The sequence below is a fragment of the Aulonocara sp. 'chitande type north' Nkhata Bay genome, linkage group LG19 (genome assembly GCF_057382095.1).
Source record: "Aulonocara sp. 'chitande type north' Nkhata Bay isolate Kocher_YH1m ecotype deep benthic linkage group LG19, A_spYH_male_GT1.1, whole genome shotgun sequence".
Taxonomy (NCBI): Eukaryota; Metazoa; Chordata; class Actinopteri; order Cichliformes; family Cichlidae; genus Aulonocara; species Aulonocara sp. 'chitande type north' Nkhata Bay.
The window spans coordinates 16,105,275-16,126,648 of NC_141362.1; the positions used below are offsets into that span (position 1 = coordinate 16,105,275).

The window sequence follows — 21,374 nt, forward strand, 5'->3', positions numbered from 1 at the left end:
TTGATATCTGGAACATATCGGTTCCAATAAGATGTTATATATGGGAGAGAGACGATATCTTCTTGGAATAAACTACATATTCTCTTATTGCTGTTACCAAGTTCCTGTGAAAAGCAGATTTTTCCTATTGGTGACTCAGCTGGATCAGGGAGAGTGACTGAGGTAGATATTGAGCTGTCAGTGTTTTTATATAACATTAAAGACCCTGAGGGTATGGCACCAAGCACCATTGAGAATTCCTGAACACTGATTGGAAAATTATATAGTGCAATAAAGTCGTTGTAAGCAAGTAGTTTTCCCTCTTTACTAACCAGCTGAGCCACCAATAGGATCCCATTCTGGACCCAAGTTTCCAGGAAAAGTGATTTATTTTTATATAAAATATCTCTGTTGTTCCAGATAAGCTATTTGTGAGGTGAGAAGTTGTGTTTATAAATGAGGGTCCACGCTAAGAGGACCTGCTTATGGAAGGATGAAAGCTTTACAGGGAGTTTCTCAACATTGTAATTACAATTTAAAATAAAATTAAAGCCACCAAAACGAGAGAAAATATAATATAGTATAAAGTTCCAGATAGAGGTAGGGTTTTTAAGAAAATGTTTAGCCCAATTAATTTTGAAAGTGTTATTTAAAGTAGAAAAGTCTAAGACGTTAAGCCCACCTGATTCGTACTTATTCATCACAACAGTTTTTCTAATATAATGCGTACGGTTTTTCCATATACAATTAAAGAGCATACGGTCAATATCTTTACAAATTTTCTTATCCAGATGTAAGGAGAGAGCAGCATATGTTAATCGGGATATCCCTTCTGCTTTAGTAATTAACACTCTACCTTTCAAAGACAAGTCCCTTTGCAGCCACTGGTTGAACTTTTTTAGGGTTTTCTGTATAATTGGAGTGAAGTTTGAAGAGCATCTTGATTTTTGGTCTTTGGATATTAACAGTCCCAAGTATGTGACTTCTTGTTTAACAGAGATATTACAGATAGTATTTGCAAGGCAGTCTTGAATTGCTAGTAACTCATACTTTTTTAGATTTAGGCATAAACCAGAGGCCTCAGAGAAGCCCGCGTTAAGCTCGTAACTCGGATGCGCATGGCAGAAGAAATCGCACGGAAATCCATGTTCTGTCAATGAGAAACTGTTTTTTTTTCTCAAACCTTTACTTAAACATCAGTACAATACAAAATGGAATTAAACAGTACCACAATAATGGTGTTGTATTTACAAAAGAATTGTATGCATAATAATTGAGTTAAGATACTGTACAAGTTCAAAGGAGAATACATAAAAAGAGAGATGTCGTCCTAAACATTTGGACTTGTAAATCAATGAGAAACTGATCCAGTGAGCTCTCACGTGTTCGGCTGCGGTCATGTCGGCCGCACTTTGAATTTTGTTGCTCTTTTTCTCTCCATAATACGGTTACTCGGAAACACAGCAGAGTTCGTCTTTTTTTTATCCTGCAAGTTTGTCCCCATTTACTCCGCAGTGCAGTAGATGTTTGTTAACAAAGAAAATAAAATATAATCCTTACTTGATTTATTATGATTAAAAAAAATATATTAAAAACTCTTTAAGAGGTGGCAACATGGTAATATGCTGAGTGGCAGCGTTTTCCTTTCTCACTTCCACAGAGTTTTTCTTAATAAGTTGGAATGTAACAACTTCCGGTATAAATTTTACATGTTTTATTAAGGCATGTCACATAGATCAATCTTGTATTTATTGACAATATCAAGTAAAAGAAATACAGTTTTAGTGGTTTGTTGTGGCAATTAAAGCATTTTGTGTCACTTTATACAAAAAAACCAAACAAACAAAACCCAGCTCTTTTCTCAAATTACTGCAGCTGTATATGTGTCGAGTTTGCCTTTGTGCTTGTCCTTTTCTTCCCATCAAATTTGACAATTTGAACACACACTTGAATTAAGATTGTGTGTGTGCTCAGTCTTCCAGCAGTATGTCCAATTCTTCTAAAGGCAGTCGCACTCGCAGTTCTTTCTCTGTCAACAGGTCTACAAACTCCTGCAGGTGATCGGGGAACAGCTGCGCTGCGTCCATATACAAACCCTGATCTCTCACACACACACACACACACACACACACACACACACACACACACACACACACACACACACACACACACACACACACACACACACAGAGAAAGAAAAGGAGGGAGAATTTTATGTACTAGCAACATACATACAGCACTGATGTTGATTTAGTTTGCAATGATGACTACATGACACAACAACAGGGCGATAAGTTTAGTTTGGTAATAATATGCTGAGCAAGGCAGCATATTGATCAAGTGGCAACATCTTTAATGAAATCATATAACAAATAGTGTTGCCTACTGTGTGGCTAATTGTACTAACTTAGTTTCACTCGTACAACAACACCTGACGACTCTGCAGGGACTCAGCACAGAACTACAAATCAAGCTTTGGGAAATATCACTTTCACAGTATATGTGTGCCTCACCTTACACCAGGGGATATTCTGTAAGGCCTTGTAGAAGATTCCTGTGGCTTTATCCACTTTTCCTTCACACACCTACAAATTCACACGTACACACGTTACACGCACAATATAAGCATGGATGATATTGGTGTATCCACATGCACAGAAGCACTTCTACACTTTTGTTTCCATGTTTAATATTTTTTTTAAAAAGAGGACATTTTAGTCCTTATTCCTAAAATGCACATAATAATATTCCTAAAATGTTTTTTTTTTTCCTTTTTAAAAACGACACTAAAGCTTTCAGATACAAAATTTATTTTTCTCATTCAAGCAGGATCGGGTCTCTACAATCTTCCTAAAACTTTTAGTGCTCCAGGGCAGAACAGCATCAATGTGAGTTTGTATGACTGGTCTCACCAGGAAGTAGATGTACATTCTCCAAAGTAAAGGACAATGAGCCCCAGTTTCTGTTGCTATGGCGTTTTCAAACAGTCCACGGATGCGGTTGCTGAGGCCATTCTCCGGCAGGATGGATAAGGGATCATCATGTAAACACGATCTATAAATACCGCAGACATGTACAGTTTAATGTGCAGTAAGTGCTAATTATCAGTTGATAATGTGCAAACTGTTTCTGTTTCTATAAAAGCTGCATTAAGTAAAACTAAAAGCGAGACTGCAAATCACTTAAATCTGCATTTAAACAACATGAAACTTTTTGAGATGCTCTTTTTTCATCATGCTACTTATGAATCGCTTTTGTGTTGTGATGTTCCATCAGATGGATTTATTAACGTTTTTGAGCATTAAACAACTTTTATACTCTTTGTTGTCCTTCACTGGACTTTTTTGAAACGAGCAATTTAAATGTAGTTTTTGTAAATACTTTTGAAATCATCACCTTCTGTTTTTATTTGTAGTTTACATGGCATTTTGCTTTTTTGGACACAAGGATGTAAATGATATGTGAACTTTGATGTGATCCTGCTGTCTGATGTTTGTGATCATCTTTTGTCGTTTTACCTCTGAGCTGCATCTACCAGCTGCTTCCTTTGCTGTTCAGCAACAATGGCAAAGAGACGCGGCACCACGCTGCTGCAGTTTCTGGTTACAGAGTGAAAAAACCGGCGTGCACGGCCAGCGGTATGGTAACGGTTCTCCACCTGAAGCACACATCACATGGAAATGTCAGTCAGGCCAAAATAAACAAATAAGGTTAGGGCTCAAAAGGCTTTGGGAAACATATCTAGAGAAGAATGGGGGAAAATGTGCTTTTATTAGCCTGACCTGTACATAAATGCTCCAGAGAGGGACGCTGGTGGTCCAGACTGGGAGGGCCGATGTCAGCGTTTGCCTCAGTGTCACCAGAGGAAACACAGCGACGGTGTTGTGGTACTTGAGCAGTGCCGCCTGCTGCCAGGCCAACGCCTCACACTCAGCAGCTACTCTGCTGACACAGGGCCTGTTTGAGTCAGTGTCAGCTCTTGCGAGCTTACCCTCCTTGCTGCTGTTCAGCTGCTGTTCAGCTGTTAACGTGCGGTGTAGTTCCTCCATCTTCTCTCTAACCTGGGTGTAGACTGCGTTGGCTGCTTGCACGCTCACCGTGAGGTACTGGAAAAGAGCGTAGCAGCCAACCAGACCTCTCAACCTCAGCTTCTCTGCCATCAGGTCATCTTGGACTGGAGAAGACAGGATAAGACAAAAAGCTCAAGCACAAAAAGAGAAGGGGCTCATTTTTAACTACTCTTACATTTTCAACAAGATATATTAGTTTGGAAGATGGTTTCCACCAGAAAAGCTTGGTTCAGGTGTATCCAATAGGTAACAAGAGAGTTCACATACAGCAAAAAGCATGACCCAGTCAAGCACAACGCTCTCAGCTTTTAGGACAAGAGCAAGCTAAATGAATGAGTGAAAAAATATTTTGGTTAACTGATATGAAATAAATTAAAAAAAAAAAAACCCTGGATGTTTGTTTTCTGGATATTTTTTCTGGAAATAAAAATATCCAGAAAATCTCTGATCTAGTCAAATCTGTAAACAACCAGGCGGAGGAAGCTTTGTCTCAGATATTTAAGACTTCAATGTCCAATGGAATCAATGCATTTATAGCACATCGCTTTGTCCCTGACTACTGGTTGCTACAGGCTCTGGCTGCCTATGTAACCCTCTAATGTATTTACCATCCTTTCAAATTTAAAACAATTGTATCCTCCACTCTCATTGGCAGCTCCGATGTTGAGAAAAAGTTCAACTCGGGAGCCATTTCACATTTGTTGCTTTAACTCGCTGAACGCCATTATCTTTGGTTGCTACGTTGCTTCCTGTGTTTGTCATGTTTCATTTTATTATTATTATACTGTTCTGCCCTTCTTAAGTAATGATAAATCGTCTAATAAATATGCCAAGCACTTACTAAATTAAGCAAAATGAAACACAAAAAAAAATAAAGTGGAGTAAACTAAAAAGAGAAAAAATTAAAGAGAAAATACAAAATTACTACTACTCTGATTGTGCAGTGAGTGCGGATTTATAGTAAAAATGTTCACGGCAGGTCTCTGAGAAGTTAAACAGTTGGAAACGGGTCAGAAAACAAACCTTTACTGTTTTGGTCCAGTGCTGATAAACTGGCAGCCAGAGTCTGGTCGTACGATTTTCTGGCTTTCAGGATGGAAACCGTGGAGAGGGAGGATGAAGTGGACGATGCAGAGGTTCCTTCTGCTAGCCGGGTCAGTACAGACACAGCCGGGGATGCTGTTACATCAGCCGGTTGACCCCCTCGCTCTTTCGCTCCATCCTCCAACTCCAGCTGGGACCACAGCAGGCAGAGATCACACAGAGCGAGACTGCTCAGCCCTTTGGTTCCCCCAAGCGCTGTTGCAGTGGAGAACACTTTGCGGGCCTCATCTAGGTTGCCCAGTAGCCATTCCAGGTGGCCGTACTCCCGCCACAACACTAATGATGAGCGATTGTCTGGTTCTTTGAGCAGCCGCTTGGCAACTCGCTTGCTGCTCTTCCCCTGAGAACGAAGGCGCTTTTTATTTCCGCCGTGCAAGCAGCGCATGACCTGACGCAAACACCAAGAACCAGAAGAGTGTAAGGGTTAGTTTGACCTCACTTTGAGTTTGAATGTAGTCAAATGAACCAACTCCTACCTTGAGTTTCTCGTACTGGATCCAGCTGAGTGACAGGAAGGCTCGGTGGTGGGGCGGAAGCACAGGCTGAAGCATATTGAACAAGTTCGTGAGGAACTTCTCACCCTGTTTCCCAAGCCCCACCCACTTCCGTGTTCCTTGGAGAGTGGTCATGTGACCGACAGAGTTAATGCCACCATCAGCTAAATCATAGGAGGTCAGAGGACGCTGGGGAGCATTACCTAGGATGGAAAAAGTTGCTTTTTTTAAGACTCCTCTCACCTCAGTGAGATTTGAAAAAATTAAAGCTTGTTTAGACTGTTTTACCTTGAGTGAGCAGAGAAAGGTTCTCCAGCAGCAAGCCAGGCTGACCTGGGGAAACCGAGAGCACTGAGTCCACAGGCAAACCCAAAAAGCTCAAGAAACGGAGAAGCAGGCGGAGATGGAGCTCTGGCGAAGACAAACAAATCAGTGACGGGCCAATGTCATCAAACAACACCTGGAATTAGAGATAGAGGTCAGCAGAGAGGTCAACCTACATGGTAAAGTTCAACAAAAAGAATATTTTGTCTTAAAACAATCAAACACATCACCTGTCTGTCAGGATCCTCACAGTCCTCCTCTGACTGGCCCTTGGCTTTGTCGGGTCTCCAGGGCAACCAGTCTGTGGCTTCACGAGATGACTCCACATCCAGCCAGATGGTACCTCTGGGCTGGGTCCTGTCCTTCACCTCCTCTTCATCCTCTTCCTCTTCTTCCTCCTCTTCTGTGGAAACAAAAAGAAAGATTAGATTAATTACATCCCCATAAAGAGAGCTTGGATCACACAAACTGCAATAACTCTTCACAGACAGAATTTGTAGGTGCAGTCATATAGCAGAGTTTCATCTTCTTTGGTCTCAGAGAGAGAGGGAGGTCTGGGGATCTCTGCTTAAACTGTTGGCTCATGAGCCAAACCCAGATAGACAGTATAAAATTGATGGATAAATGAAATGGCACGTGCACTGTAAAGTGTGTGTGTTTTACCTACCTGCAGTGGGTTGTAGCCAACCTCCTCGCTCTTGTTGGAGCATCCAGGCTTTCCAGCCTCTGGCGTCCAGCTCCCCGATCCTTGCTTCGCCGCTGTCCCAGAACGGCTCAAAGAAGTCAACCTGTGGACACAGAGGCAGAAATGTAACTACACGAGGTTAGAATTTATTTTTTTTATTATTTAAATGACCAGCCAAGGCCACTTCACTGATCATCACATTCAACTCTGAGCAACAAATACAGTGGCTTGCAAAAGTATTCGGCCCCCTTTTACTTTCTGCCCACGTGTACACCACTTTGTGTTGGCCTTTCACGTGGAATTCCAATAAAATTGATTCATGTTTGTGGCTGTAATGTGACAAAATGTGGAAAAGTTCAAGGGGGCCGAATACTTTTGCAAGCCACTGTATAACTCCTGAAATGTCACACAAGTCCTCTAAGAGTAGATTACAACATTAAAACTCAGCGAGAACATACCTGCTGCTTAGTGGACAGCTCTCGCACGCTGTCAGGCTTGAAGAAAGTAAAGTCGATCATTGCCTGAAACATGGCAGTCGACTTCTCCGAATGACCACACTGACGCAGAAAGTGACACTGCTGCATGAAGATATCTGGGCAGAAAGTAAAAGGATGTGGGATTTGTAGTCATACAAAGCAAGCAGGACTGAATAATGAATGAATCTCATGCTGAAATGTCTGTTACCCAACATATCCTCCTCTATTCCTGGCAGAGCCGGGTGAGACACCATGCTGCCGTCTCGGACAGCACTGAGCGTGCTCAGACACTTGCCGTACGCAGCGTTGACCTTGGACACGGTGAAGCTGCTGAAATAGCTCTGGGTGAAGAGCAGATACTCCCTCCACAGGGGGGTGCTGTTTGGGTGGAGAAACACCTGAAACACAACAAATAAAGAGCAACTTTGTTACTTGTATGTGACATTTATTTTTTTTGATAGAAGCAGTAAGATTCCGACACTCTTGAGGGTTTCCTCTGCATTTTAGGGACTTGTTGTGACCTTCATACATAGACATACCAGTTTCTTCCACTCTTTAGCCAGAGCAGAGGGCTCCCAGAGCTCCTGGCAGATGCGGAGTCTCTCGAGTTGCAGAGCTATGCAGAGGGGGTTGGTGGCCACGGCGCGCTCTGCAATGCTTAGCTTTTTCTCCAGCACTGCCCTGTAGGAAGACTTGCGGCGCTCAGCAGCATCACTGCCCTGCTGCTCCTCCTCGCCTTTGAACACAGCTGCACTCGCCTCATCCTAGAGGATGAAGTAGGCGATGAAGTACCCAAACCTTATCTGATAAGCCAAAGAGCATGTTGGAGGAAACTCCGTGCTTCTTGCTTTTCTGTGACTGATTGAGGGCTTTATGCACACAAGAAGACTTTGTGAAACTTGCAATGAAAATGAAATGAAAGCATATCAATTAACTAATTATGTCTGTCCCCTGTTGTGTTGATTTCCTATTGCGGCTAGTAGTGACACTGAGTTAGACTCCTGGTTTGACTTATGTGTATGATTTAACCAGCGTAAGCCTTTACCAGCACATCTCTAAAACTTTAGAAGCATTTTGAACAGTTGCTGCAGGCAATTTAGATGAATGAGCCTCTGAGGAGTTCATCAAATCTACTTCTGAATTACCTAAATGGTTCTTCAGTGGATGAACGTTATTCAAGTAAATCAACCCTCTTGTACTTTCATTGCTGTTTTGGTAATAATAAAGAACGTCAAACACTAAATATTCAATCTTTGTGAGAGTGTTTTGGAGCACCAGTGTGAGGAGTGCAGTTTCAGAGATGCAGAAGGAGCCCACGCTGCAGGATTTCCTCTCGGTACAGTGAGTGATCACTTGCCTCAGAGAAACATTCCTCCTGAAAGTTCACTGGCACTTTCAGAGTCCAGGATAGGAGTAGAGGGAAGGTTCAGATGTCAGACAATAAAATGCTGTCAGTCAGAAAAAAAACATTTCCACTGTCTTGATGCATTTGATTACTGCTTCTTGTGATGTTCTCATGAGAGGTGAGCACACATCAGGAGTCCGTAAACTTTTGTTAAAAGAAAGCACGTTCTGAAGCCCTGACATTCCTGCAGCAGTATTATAAAGCAGCGTGTGTACCTGATATCGTATGAACTCTATCCACAGCTGTGTGTCTGCTGGCTGCTCTCTCAGCCGCCTGTTGAAATCTTCGGTCCTGCCACCCAAAAGTGCAGTGCCCTCCTCTGTGTGAGCGTCCTCCTTTTGCTGGTCTTGCTGTCCTTTCCCCTGCAGCCAGAGGGCCGTCGAGGAGTCATACACACCGAGGGGATTCACCGATGACGTCTGCCCTATGTGAGCTAAAAAGATAAATACATTTTTAAAAATCAGTTACATTTTAAGGAATAAATGTGGCACAGTGATGTTACATCTTTTTAAGCTTAGCACATTTTATACCAGCCCGTTTATACAGATGTCCCCTAAACACATCACAAGTTTTGAAAAGAAGAAAGCTATAACAATACACTCGCTGAATATGTGAGCTTGTTTTATCATACCAGCATGACAAACAAAGGCAATTACTGGCTTTTAACACACTTTGACCAAAACATTTTGGTTTTAACAGCCTTAGTTGTCGTTTTAGTTGTTTTTATTGAGTTATTTTATTTATTTTTTTCTATATTTTACTGCATCATTATTTTACATTTTATTTGTTTTAGTGGCATTTTACATTCTTAAGCATTTTGTGCAGCATGGACTGTTTGGAAATGGGCTATAGAAAGAAACTTGACCTACTGGTTTTAGTTCATCAGAGTCTCAAAGCTACATAAAATTGAGACCATTTAATGTTTCCACACCCATTAAAGGTCTGTTTGGGGGTTAAAGGATGAGTGTTAAGCGTTTTTTTGTTTTTTGGATGATTTAACTTGGGGGTAAGAAGATTGGGACATGGATGTGCATGCAGATAAAGATCCTAACAAAGCCACACAAAAAAACCCAAAAGCATAACTGTGTGACTACTAATACATATTCTAACAGAGAAAATTATTTTAGCCAAAAATATGAGAACTGACAACAGCCAAACAACCTCAAACTCACTGAGATCTCACTCACTCAGATCTCCAAAGTTTGAGGGAGATGAGATAAACAGAAAAGTCAAAGAAATGTCAAACAGACTCATAATTTTCTCAAATTAGTGGTTCCATGGCCCGTTAAAAATGTGAAGGTCTAATCTTGTTTTCTTTCCTTGAGACAATCATCAAACGCTGCTGACATTTTCTGGATTAATCTGCTTCTTCTTGGTCACTTGCGCAAGTCTAAATGAGACTTTCAGTTCAAAAAGGATCAGCACTATAATGGCACATTAAGCATGAAGTGGCTGAATTCTTTCTTTGCCACACCCAGCTAGACCCCGTACCTTTCTCCCCTTCTTTATTGTCTGCCTCATCATCACACAGAGGGAGGAAGATTGCAGAACTGGTGCCATCGCTACCATCAAAACTCGCTGGTAATGCAGGAAGAGCAGGCGCTGCCTTCAGCAGCTGTCGACTGACTGTAGAGTAGTATCTGTCCGCTGCCTTCTTCCCGTCGCCGCCTTTCTTCTTCTTCTTATTAGTCACCTCTGAGTCCTCCCAGCTGACCCCCTGCTTGTGAAAGTCCAAACCCAGAGCCGAGCTGCCTTTCCTTCTATACCTGGAACACAAAAATAGTGCAGCTCATCTCAGATTGTAGCTTTTATTCTGTACTCAACTATACAGTCCATGTAACTTTATAATTTGGTTCAAAATAAAACCTTCAGCCAGTCATTTATAAGTAAAAAACAAACAAACGGATGAATCCCAGGTTTTGGGAGCATGGTTTAACTACAGACATTACAGTCTCAGCTCTCCTTAAACTGTATGAGGATTCCTAAAAGACACATCTGATGGACAGAGGAGAAAGGAGAGAGGAGGCTTATAGGAAGAGCACAAGTGTATCCTTTGCAGAAGTGTTTTTACCTTCAGAGTATAAAAAAAGGCATCTCACATGGCTGGAAAATACAAACCACCCCTTGAACAAAACTCTTTAAACAACTCATCCTTTTTATTCTTACACTGCTTCATTTATTGAAAGTGATCAAACTTTTTCCCCTTTTTCTTTGTGAGATTAAAAAAATAAAGTATAATGTCCTGTCATATTGCACCATGTTGGGAAACTATTCAAACGCAGTCTTAAATGTGAGCATGGCTACACCTGAGATCAATTTAAGTTAAGTTTAAAGAGTTAAGCTTTTAAAGACCAACGTGGGAAAAATCAGAAGGTGCCAGGGATATTTCAGTCCACTTAAATCCTGGAATAAATGTGACACCGTGATGTTACATCCTTTTAAGCTTAGCACATTTTTTACCAGCCCGTTGATACAGACGTCCCTTAAACATGTCACAAGTTTTGAAAAGAAGAAAGCTATGACAATAAACTCGCCGAATATGTGTGCTTGTTTTTATCATACAAGCATTACAAACAAAGGCAATTACTGGCTTTTAACACACTTTTACCGAAACATTTTGGTTTTAACAGCATTAGTTGTTGTTTTGGTTGTTTTTATTCAGTTATATTGTTTATTTATTTATTTGTTTTTTTCTATATTTTACTGCATCATTATTTTTGAATTGTATTTGTTTTAGTGGGATTTTACATTGTTGAGCACTTTGTGCAGCATGGACTGTTTGGAAATGTAGACACAGTTGGGCTATAACGACACTGTTTATGATGTAATTGTGTCAAATGTTTGCATAAACGTCACTTTCTTTGTGTCTCTTCTTGTGTGCAAGTCTTTTCTGTGAAGGGCTAAAAAGAAAAAAGAGTCATGTGTCTTTTACCTGGCTACGTCTCCTCTGTACAGAGACTTGTAAGTCCAGTTGGCGGGGTCTGCTTTTCGGTCCACACAAAACAGCTGCTCTGTGGGCAACTGGAGGTCATCCAACCAAGAGAAATGGCTCGCTAACTGAGGAGCCTCCTGCCTGTTTCCCACAAACATAATTACAGAACAGAAGCGAGGTTATACTCAGTGTATAAAATTACAAGTGTATGCCTCAGTGATGTTAAAGATGTTTGTGTACCTTTTGGCTTCTTGCTCCTTTTTGAGATCACTCGGGTAGATGGTTTCAGAGTCAGATGCGCTGCTGTGCGAATACCTCCCACTCTTTTTTTTGTGCTTTTTCTTCTGTTTCTTCTTCCTTTTCTTCTTTCTGGGTGCCACACCATCCTCTCTGTCCTCTTCAGAGCTGACATCTCTGCTGACACTGGGAGTCAATGAGGAAGAGAGGAAGAGTTTGATTTGGCAGATTTTTAGAGCTGGATGCTCTTCCTGACATAACCCAAAGGAGGTTTGTGTCTCCTTCTGCGACTGAACTGGGCAGCGATGAATTTCTAAGGAAGAACCAACACATTTCACAGTTCAGTGATCAGAGTTGTGATTCTTTTACCTTGGTTCCTTCTTGTTTTGCTCCTCGCTGGTCTTCTCTAGAAATCGACCGTGAAGAGAGAGCGCATCTCCTGTCTGAAAACTCTTATTCTTCAGCCAATCAAACTCTGAAAATGAGAGCAGACAAGACATAATTACAAGATAATCAGGAGGACTTAGAAATCATGAACAATGCAATCTGTCTATCCCAAGTAGTGATACTGCACTGTGCGAAGGTTTTGGACCACAACACGTCTAACAGACATAACATGGCATTTTTGCGCCAACAACACGATTCTTCCCTAAGGGGCATTAGCTGAAAATATGGCATATCTCTGGATGTTGTGCAGGGAAAACTGAGGGCAAAACTGAGGAAACTGGACGAATGGAGAACAAAAGTAACAGGCCTAAAAAAAACTATCTGCAGATGAACTGCATTTTGCCCAGCAGTATTGAAGATCTTGTCAAAGCTGATGAAATTATGAACACAGAAGTACCATCAGATTCTCACCCACCATGTAATACAATCTGAAAAATGTATGACTGGCAACAGCTTTCTTTTTAAGCACGACAATCATCCCAAACTTACTGTGAATGCAGTTAAACTACAACTGGGTAGAAAAACACACAATGAAACACTATGAGTCATGGATTGGCTGCCCCAGAGCCAAGACCTCAATTATTGAAACAGTGTGGGGTCATCTAAACGTGGCCAACATTAAAAGAAGAGCTTTGAATGTCCTTCAAGAGGCCTGTAAAACTATTCCTAAAGGGTACTTAAAGAAATTACAAGAAAGCTACCTCAGAGACATGTTTTCTAAATGTGAACAAACTGAGTTTTTACCATATATACTGTACCTCCATGTATTTTCCCACATATTTCAAGAAATCACTCAGTCTATTTTCCATTTTTAAAGCAGAGAAATATCAAAAACCAAGGGTGGCTCAAGACTTTTATACAGTATTATAATTTTTTTTGAAATACCAACTCTGAAAATATTCATAGTAGTAAGTCAAAATTTCGTCCTCATTCATTTTTTATTCATTAAATAAAAAAAGTGAAATGAGACAAAAAAAAAATCCTCTAGAGAGGGGAGGGAGGGAGGCACTAAATGATTATTCATTAAATGAACCCCGAAGCTTCAATACGTCAATAAAACGTTAGTGTAATGACACGAGCAGGATGGGTAAAGAGTATCTAAAGATACTGACAAGTCGTTTAGATTATAAAGACGTAAAATCGTCGCTGTTTTAGCTAAAAGATAGCGAGTTTCTTGGACTTCCAAGAGGAACACGTATCGTGAAATGAGAGATAAAGCTAAAAGAGGTTAAGATGTTTTGTGTCATTCAGTTCCAGCGACGAGCGGCTGATCTGACATTGAATATCAGGTCGTTGTTTCGGTCAGATTTTAGTTTTCGGCAGACTGTCAGTCTAACAGAGCGTCCAGGTGACTGCTAACTGACATTAAAAACCGTGTATTACAGGAAGCCGGGATCACCTGTGGAAGAATCTCTAACTTTGTTGCTCGCCTCTTCTGCAAACGCTGGAAACAGCGCCATGATGCTGCGTCACTTAGAAACAGGGCGCAGGGATATGACGTCACAACGGCGTTTGGGCTCGCCAAAGTAAAACATAATGCTGTTTGGGGATTTTTCAAACGTTAAAAAATTAAAATCCCATTTCTGTTGAAGCGTATTATACTCACTTAATTTTTTTTGTCTTGTGTAAACATATAATACATTTGGAAATAAGAAGGAAAAACTTCGGATTTTATTTTAATGTATTATTTTCTCATTTAAAACGTTAAAAGAGCCCCTGTTGGCCTGAAAGCTCGAATTCATGACTGCGTTGGCAGCTTTGGCTATTAGTTCACAAATATAATCTCTCCTGCCCACGTGTACTTAATATAAAATAATCCAGTGGAAAATAATACTATTCAAACTGTACAGCACTGGCACAGATGGTTGGCAAGGGAGAGTTGATTTTTTCACTTCCTGTTACTAAATAATGTGGTAAATTATGGCTTCTCTGGCACTTCACTGAAATTGTTGCAAAGCTATTTGACAAATCATAGGCAGACTATCAATGATAAGGCATTTAACATGTGGAGTACCTAGCTGTTTGGGGAAATTATTATTTTCAGGTCGTTTTTATGAGCTTTCATTTGTTTTAAAAATTGGCTCAGATTCTTTTGTATACTGATGACTCACCAGTATATGGATCTGAAACCTCAACTGATCAATTAAGCTTATTAATGCTTAATGAGTGACTGAACGCTGTAAAAGATGCGTTTATAATATTCCTACTAAAAAAAGAGGAGGCAAAACTGTTATTATTATTAGTGTATTCGTTGCTTTTAAAATAAAATACGTATATTGATAATACTGTAAGTAAAATAGGTAAAGGTCTGTCAGTGATTAGAAGAAGTGTACAATTAATGACACCAGAGTTTATAAAGGAGGTTCTAAATGCATTAGTGTGATTATTGCTATGTAATCCGTTCCAGTGCTTCAGCAAAAGAAATTTTAAAAAATGAAATAGGTTGGCACTTTTTACAGTTTATATTGCACATCCGATAACTAAAGAAACATATTTGTTAAAATCGTATTAGCAAAATCAGTATGAACTTGGCTAAAAATTGTTTGGATAGTGAAGACAGCTGACAGGCAGTCTGTAAAAAAAAATATTTGCCCCTTTCCAGATTTTTAAGTTACCAGTTTTTTTTCTTTTATTTTTTGCATATTTGTCACATTTAAATGTTTCAAATGCTTATCCTATTTTTAATATTAGAAAAAGCTAAAACTCAGTAAATACAAAATGCAGTTTTTAAATGATCAGTTTCACTGACTCGTCTGAAACTGAGTGAAAAAAGAGCCAATGTCCAAATAAAATTTCCTCCAGAAAGCCTGGAAATGTAATGCTCAAGATGACTTTTAGAAACACACAAATGCCTGGCTCCTTGGAAGCAAAGTATAAAAAAATGAGGGATGACTCAACACCTTTCCACAGTACTGTCAAAAATAAAATTAGAAATGCTCCCACATCGTCATAAAACCTGGTATTTAAATTTGAATTACTTCCGATTGAATGACTGAATGCACATCGCACTGTAATTTTATATGTAAGCCAGAAGTTAGAAAGTGCTCTCGCTGACTCTAAAATATAACGACTATGTCACATGGTAACTACAAACGATCGCCTCGTTTGGCGTTAAGATTCAGTCTCCATATTAGGTTTCATGTCGTGAGCTCGTGTATCGGGTAGAAAATGAAGTTGATTCTGAAAAGTCTTTCCTGGGTTTGTTATTCAAACCTGAGTGACGCGCACGCAGAGCTTTTGCGCGTCTCCAAGAGACGCGTTGTGTGCTGAATGTGTGCGCCGTTCTCTCCGTGTTACCGAGGTAACGGACCTCCTGGGATCGCTATCCAATCAAAACCCGAAAGCAAGGTGTTTGGGCCAATCCGATTCCCAGTCTGTTTTGTTTGACACTTAGTTCCTCCAATTGCCTTCTCGGTGTCTCTATAGCTGGCAACGCTCCTACCTTCTCAGGTTAGTCCGTTGTTGGTTGAACGCTGGATCAGTGTCTACGCTTGGCTGTTCCGAAGTTTTTCATTTCGACCAAAAAATGAGGGAAATAGTTCATCTGCAGGCCGGCCAGTGCGGCAACCAGATCGGCGCGAAGGTGAGAGTGATAGTGGTTTTAAAGTTGAGTTTGAGTGTTTGAAGTTCGAGTACGCGGGCCACTAAATTAAATTAGCGCCAGAGCTAATCATAGCGCTGCTGAGTTTGACTGAGCCGACTGATTTAATCGTTTTATTCCGTCCCTGTGTGTGTGTTCTAGTTCTGGGAGGTTATAAGTGACGAACATGGCATCGATCCCACCGGGACTTACCACGGAGACAGCGACCTACAGCTGGAGCGAATCAACGTGTACTACAACGAGGCTACAGGTTAACTTCACACTGCACAGTCTGATCTAATTTCTGGGTGAGCTGAGGTAATTCAATAGCCAGCAGAAACCTGGTTAATACAGCCACCGTCCAGTAGGGGGGGCATTAATCAACCCCCCTTTCAGAGTCAGGGGGCTTTTTCTTGGCTCTCCTTCCTGGTTACCGTCACTCAGTTTCCAAGACAAAACAACAAAAACAAACCCTTGCCTAGCAATGGTGCCCACAAATTAGACTGTTCCCGCTTTAAGTCACACTTCGGACTGGGATAATATTATCACTAAGTTAAAGAGGCAAAGCATTGAGTATGTTCATGCAGTTTATGACAAAGTAAAGTTTTTATAGTTAAGTACAGTAAGTATGTGTATACTAGTTTCTGCAGTGGGTTTGCTCATGTCATAGTCTGGGTCATTCTACGGTGACGTCTGTCTCTGCCCCACCCCCGGCCTTTGCAGAAACATTTTAGGGTTACAGTTTGTTTCTGTGTTTAAAATAAACATGTTATTTAAACAGTTCCTGAGCTATCAGTTTGGCAGTGTTCGTTTTTAATCTGTCATAGAGTGGCCCAAGCACCACAGTCAGCTATAGCGGCTAAGCGCTGTGATTTCACATAGTTCAGAAGTGAATGAATGAATGAATGAATAAATAAATAAGTTATACAATAGACACAATACACACATAGAAATGTAAGATATGTAGAACAAATATAAAATGTATAAAGAAAGTAATGATCCTATGAAGTTGCCTCACCGGTGTTACTGTGGAAAAACGGCCTATTATGAGTTCACTTCCTATTACTAATTTCCTTAAGCTCTGTAAAGAATTCATCATACCACCTCCCAATTTTGTGAGCACAATATGACAACGTGGATTTTATGAAAGGGACTATTAAAAACAGCCATTACTTACTCAGTAACACCAGTGGCTCCTATGTTCAGAGGAACTTTTTGCATAAACTATTTGTATTTTATGCAAATGCTAAGTTTTTTTTATCATAATGAATCCTCTTTTTGTCTGGTATGGCTTAACTGAGTAGCATGATGATTAATACGTCACTGGTGTTACCGTATGGGGTTTATTATTTCTGTCACATCAAACTGATATGATAATAATTTCACATCAATTGAATTTTGTTACAAGTAAGAGTTAAGATATAAAGGATTACATCACTTCTCATTTTTAATTGTTCTTCAAATTATTTTTATTGTTATAGCAAATAAACAATTCCACGAATGGACAAATATTGGGTCACATTTTAACAAACAAAACTGATAATAATAATAATAATGACAATACTAAGAGATAATCCCCAGATCCATTATTATTGACATTCTTCTGTCTGAAGAGAATTGGGACCAAGTATTTAATTAAAGCGTTTTAAAGCAGTCCAAAGAAATGTTCACATACCTTCAGAAAACCTGGAAAATTGAAACCGCTTTTACCAAAGTTGCTCCTTTGGCAAACACCACTTACAAAAGAATTCAAGTAGATGTAGATAAAATATATATTTTTTAAATCAACAAACTGTCTTTTGATTTTTTTTAAATTCATAAATGAGCAAGTTCTATAATGTGGTTTAGGGTTAAATATTTTAAAATAAATCAATTTTAAGATCTTGCGCTATCTCAACATCAGACATTTCTGTAGAAGGACCCCTCTGTTTCTTTTTACTTTTTTCTTTTTTTATAAAGATTACACCAAAAGAAGCGTTTTCTGGGTTGAAGATTTGAGAAATTTAGATGGTTACTGGTAATTAAACATATCTGTCTTGATTTGAAAAAACAAATTAACAAATTGAAACTGAACATGTTTTGGTTTTTGTTAGTTTTTCTAAATCATAATATCTTCTGGTTGTTTTTGGTGTGATTTTCACCTCTTGTTAAAGTTTTTTTTCCTCTGTAGTTACCTGTGATAATTTGGGCTTTTTTAGTTTTTGTATTTATTTGCACTTCGCGTAGTTTGCTGATAGAGCTCGGAGGATTATTAAGGATTTATAACTGATATTAAACAGGTGCCCTATCCCTAAACTAATTATATAATCTTGAAGTTAAAAGTGTGGCTTTTTTTGGTCATCTGTCTTCACCAGGTGGGAAGTATGTCCCTCGTGCGGTCCTGGTGGACTTGGAGCCGGGAACAATGGACTCTGTGAGGTCCGGCCCCTTCGGTCAGGTGTTCAGACCTGACAACTTTGTCTTTGGTGAGCCTTTGAAAGCTGAACATTCATTCATTCATCATCCTGGCTTTAGAAAAGTAAAATGGAAAGTATTTTGACCAAAGGAAAAAAAAAAATCTGTGTTTGTTTGTTTTAATTTGTCTGTATGTACTTATTTGTTTGTTCAAAAAAAACCAGTGGAATAGTACGTTTTCAAGTGATGTTTCATGTTTGGCTGCTCACTGTAAGTAAATTGTATTTTAAATATGGAAATGGAGTCAGTGGTGTCAGATGCCTATATTTGCTTGTGACACACAGGTCAGAGCGGGGCAGGGAACAACTGGGCTAAAGGCCACTACACTGAGGGGGCGGAGCTGGTGGACTCAGTCCTGGATGTGGTGAGGAAGGAGGCAGAGAGCTGCGACTGCCTCCAGGGCTTCCAACTCACGCACTCCCTGGGCGGAGGTACGGGCTCCGGCATGGGCACGCTGCTCATCAGCAAGATCCGCGAGGAATACCCGGATCGCATCATGAACACTTTCAGCGTGGTTCCCTCCCCCAAGGTCCGTATTCGACATCCACATCATTCCAGATTAACTGTGTGGGGCCCTGCCCGCCCTTAATGGCGCCTTCTCCTTCTTCAGGTGTCCGACACGGTGGTGGAACCATACAACGCCACCCTCTCCGTCCACCAGCTGGTGGAGAACACGGACGAGACTTACTGCATCGATAACGAGGCCCTGTACGACATCTGCTTCCGCACGCTGAAGCTCACAACGCCCACCTACGGCGACCTTAACCATCTCGTCTCGGCCACGATGAGCGGCGTTACCACCTGCCTCCGCTTTCCAGGCCAGCTCAACGCAGACCTGAGAAAACTGGCCGTGAACATGGTGCCGTTTCCCAGGCTGCACTTCTTCATGCCGGGCTTCGCACCCCTGACCAGCCGTGGCAGCCAGCAGTACAGGTTAGAGCAGCCGAATGCTGTTAGCAATGCCTATTTCGAGTTTGAATTATATCTCAACTAAAATATCTGTTCATTTTCCTAGGGCGTTGACCGTTCCCGAGCTAACCCAGCAGATGTTCGACGCCAAGAACATGATGGCAGCATGCGACCCACGCCACGGGCGCTATCTCACAGTTGCTGCCATTTTCCGAGGCCGCATGTCCATGAAGGAGGTGGACGAGCAGATGCTGAACGTGCAGAACAAGAACAGCAGCTACTTCGTGGAGTGGATCCCCAACAACGTCAAGACGGCCGTCTGCGACATCCCGCCGCGCGGCCTCAAGATGGCTGCCACATTCATTGGCAACAGCACGGCCATCCAGGAGCTGTTCAAGCGCATCTCTGAGCAGTTCACCGCCATGTTCCGCCGCAAGGCCTTCCTTCACTGGTGAGAGACACCCCGGTCCGTTTGTAGCCTGAGTGCATGCCCTCATGCGACGTGTTAATCACCTCACCGCTTCTGTTTCAGGTACACGGGCGAGGGCATGGACGAGATGGAGTTCACGGAGGCCGAGAGCAACATGAACGACCTGGTGTCCGAGTACCAGCAGTACCAGGAGGCCACGGCCGAGGAGGAGGGAGAGTTCGAGGAGGAGGGTGAAGAGGACATGGCCTAAAAATCAGCACGGCTCTTCTTTTTCTCCCTTTTCTTCTTTCTATGCAACAGTTTCAGGTCAATGCGGTTCAGACGTCAAGAAGTTAAACAACTTTTTTCTTTTCTTTTCTTTTTTTTAAGAACAAAAGTTGTTATATATCACCAAGTTATTTAGAGCGTACAGGTGGTCTCCATGCTTTTATGTGTTACATGTTTGCTTTTGTTCCCCATCTTTAAATATGAATGTTTTCAGCCTGTTCTTTCTTTTCTGGTTAGTATCACCTCATCATTGCGCTGTTTCTAAATGGATGGTGTTATTAAAGGGAGCCTGACGCTTATTACAGGAGGTGTGATCAAAAAAACTCCATTAAAAAAAAGATGTAGCAGTAAATAGAACACTAAATAGAACACTAAGCCCACTAAGCCCCGGGCGCCTGCTTAGTGGGCTGCCCACTGCTTCACTGAGTGAATGGGTCAAATGCAGAGAAAAACAAGTAATTTCCCCATGGGGATCAATAAAGTATCCATTATTATTATTATTATTATTATTAAATGTCCTGTTTGTGTAGATCACTTACCCTTTGCACTGTTTGATGTCACCACAGATTTTGAACATGACCCAGCTCCAGCTTTAACATGTACTAATGAGAGAATGTAACACTGACTAATTCATGGCACTTTCTTGCGATTTTTAACACTTAACGTTTAATGTAGAATATAATTATTTTATTTTATTTTTAAGTGAAATTAAATATTTAAGATTTATTCTAAATGAAAGAAAACACTGAGAGCGTCAGGAACTCATCACTCCCACCTAACTTTGTGTGCTTGTTCTGATTTTGTAGAAGAATTTAAATAAAGTTTGTCTTTTTTTTTTTTTTTTTGTAGAGGGGTTCAGTACAGCCATGATATTTTTACATTATCATGAGCCATCTTTCTGCTCATATCCCTTCTATCCTAGCGTGTGACATCCAAAACTTCCTCAATCTGAAATTGCGAATTCCCTGTTGGGGTTAATAAAGTTTGGTGCTACATATGGTGGATTACTTCTACTTTTGTCTTTTTGTCTACTTAAAAACAAATGAGTCAGACGTGCTCTTGGCATGATGAGTGCAGGTGTTTGTGCAGTAGTACAGTGGGGGTAAAGATGAGCCATATTTGAGTTCACTTTTAGCAAAGAAAACATTTAATATTCCGATTTTTTTTATACACACATGGGTGCTGACTAAATTCCCCTTTTTTAAAAGGAAAAAGCTAAGTTAAATTTAAGGTCCAATGTGAAATATGTGTGTATTTGATTCTGACCTCTCTAATTACTGGTGGCTCGTTTTAAATCATAGAACTAAAAACAATGGATATATTTTACAGATAGATATATTTATGATTTAGCATTACCTTTCCCTAATTTTTAACAAATTTCATCATTTTCACAGAATGCTGGATAATTGTAGTTAAATGTTTATATCTGAATCACTGGTTAGCCTGATGTGGCCAAGTCTGCTCATCTCCTGCTGTCAAACTTAAGGGGTGGAGTGAGGAACAAAATGCAGACGGGGGAACAAAGTGGATGTAATTAAGAGGAGATGATAGCAGCAGTGAATGAGGAAAGAAGCAGAGAGC

The 21,374-nt window shown here is 40.6% G+C and overlaps 2 protein-coding genes across 2 annotated transcripts; one reads left to right on the plus strand and one right to left on the minus strand.

Moving 5' to 3' along the window:
* Positions 1-1,175: 1,175 nt before the first annotated feature.
* nrde2 (NRDE-2, necessary for RNA interference, domain containing) lies at positions 1,176-13,653 on the minus strand. Its single transcript, XM_086275054.1, has 19 exons — positions 13,553-13,653; positions 12,076-12,181; positions 11,710-11,892; positions 11,470-11,610; positions 10,029-10,303; positions 8,753-8,970; positions 7,672-7,896; positions 7,341-7,530; positions 7,115-7,248; positions 6,639-6,759; positions 6,202-6,374; positions 5,936-6,107; positions 5,630-5,850; positions 5,073-5,541; positions 3,762-4,153; positions 3,498-3,637; positions 2,892-3,033; positions 2,493-2,564; positions 1,176-2,075 (listed from the first exon to the last, which is right to left on the minus strand). Exons 1-19 carry the CDS (start codon positions 13,611-13,613, stop codon positions 1,950-1,952), a joined length of 3,561 nt encoding a protein of 1,186 aa, XP_086131180.1. The 5' UTR covers positions 13,614-13,653; the 3' UTR covers positions 1,176-1,949.
* Positions 13,654-15,477: 1,824 nt separating this feature from the next.
* Positions 15,478-20,795, plus strand: LOC147306734 (tubulin beta-4B chain). Its single transcript, XM_086275055.1, has 7 exons — positions 15,478-15,736; positions 15,896-16,004; positions 18,088-18,198; positions 18,472-18,716; positions 18,798-19,120; positions 19,203-19,547; positions 19,629-20,795. The coding sequence occupies exons 1-7, from the start codon at positions 15,680-15,682 to the stop codon at positions 19,774-19,776; spliced, it is 1,338 nt and encodes a 445-aa protein (XP_086131181.1). The 5' UTR covers positions 15,478-15,679; the 3' UTR covers positions 19,777-20,795.
* Positions 20,796-21,374: the final 579 nt, after the last annotated feature.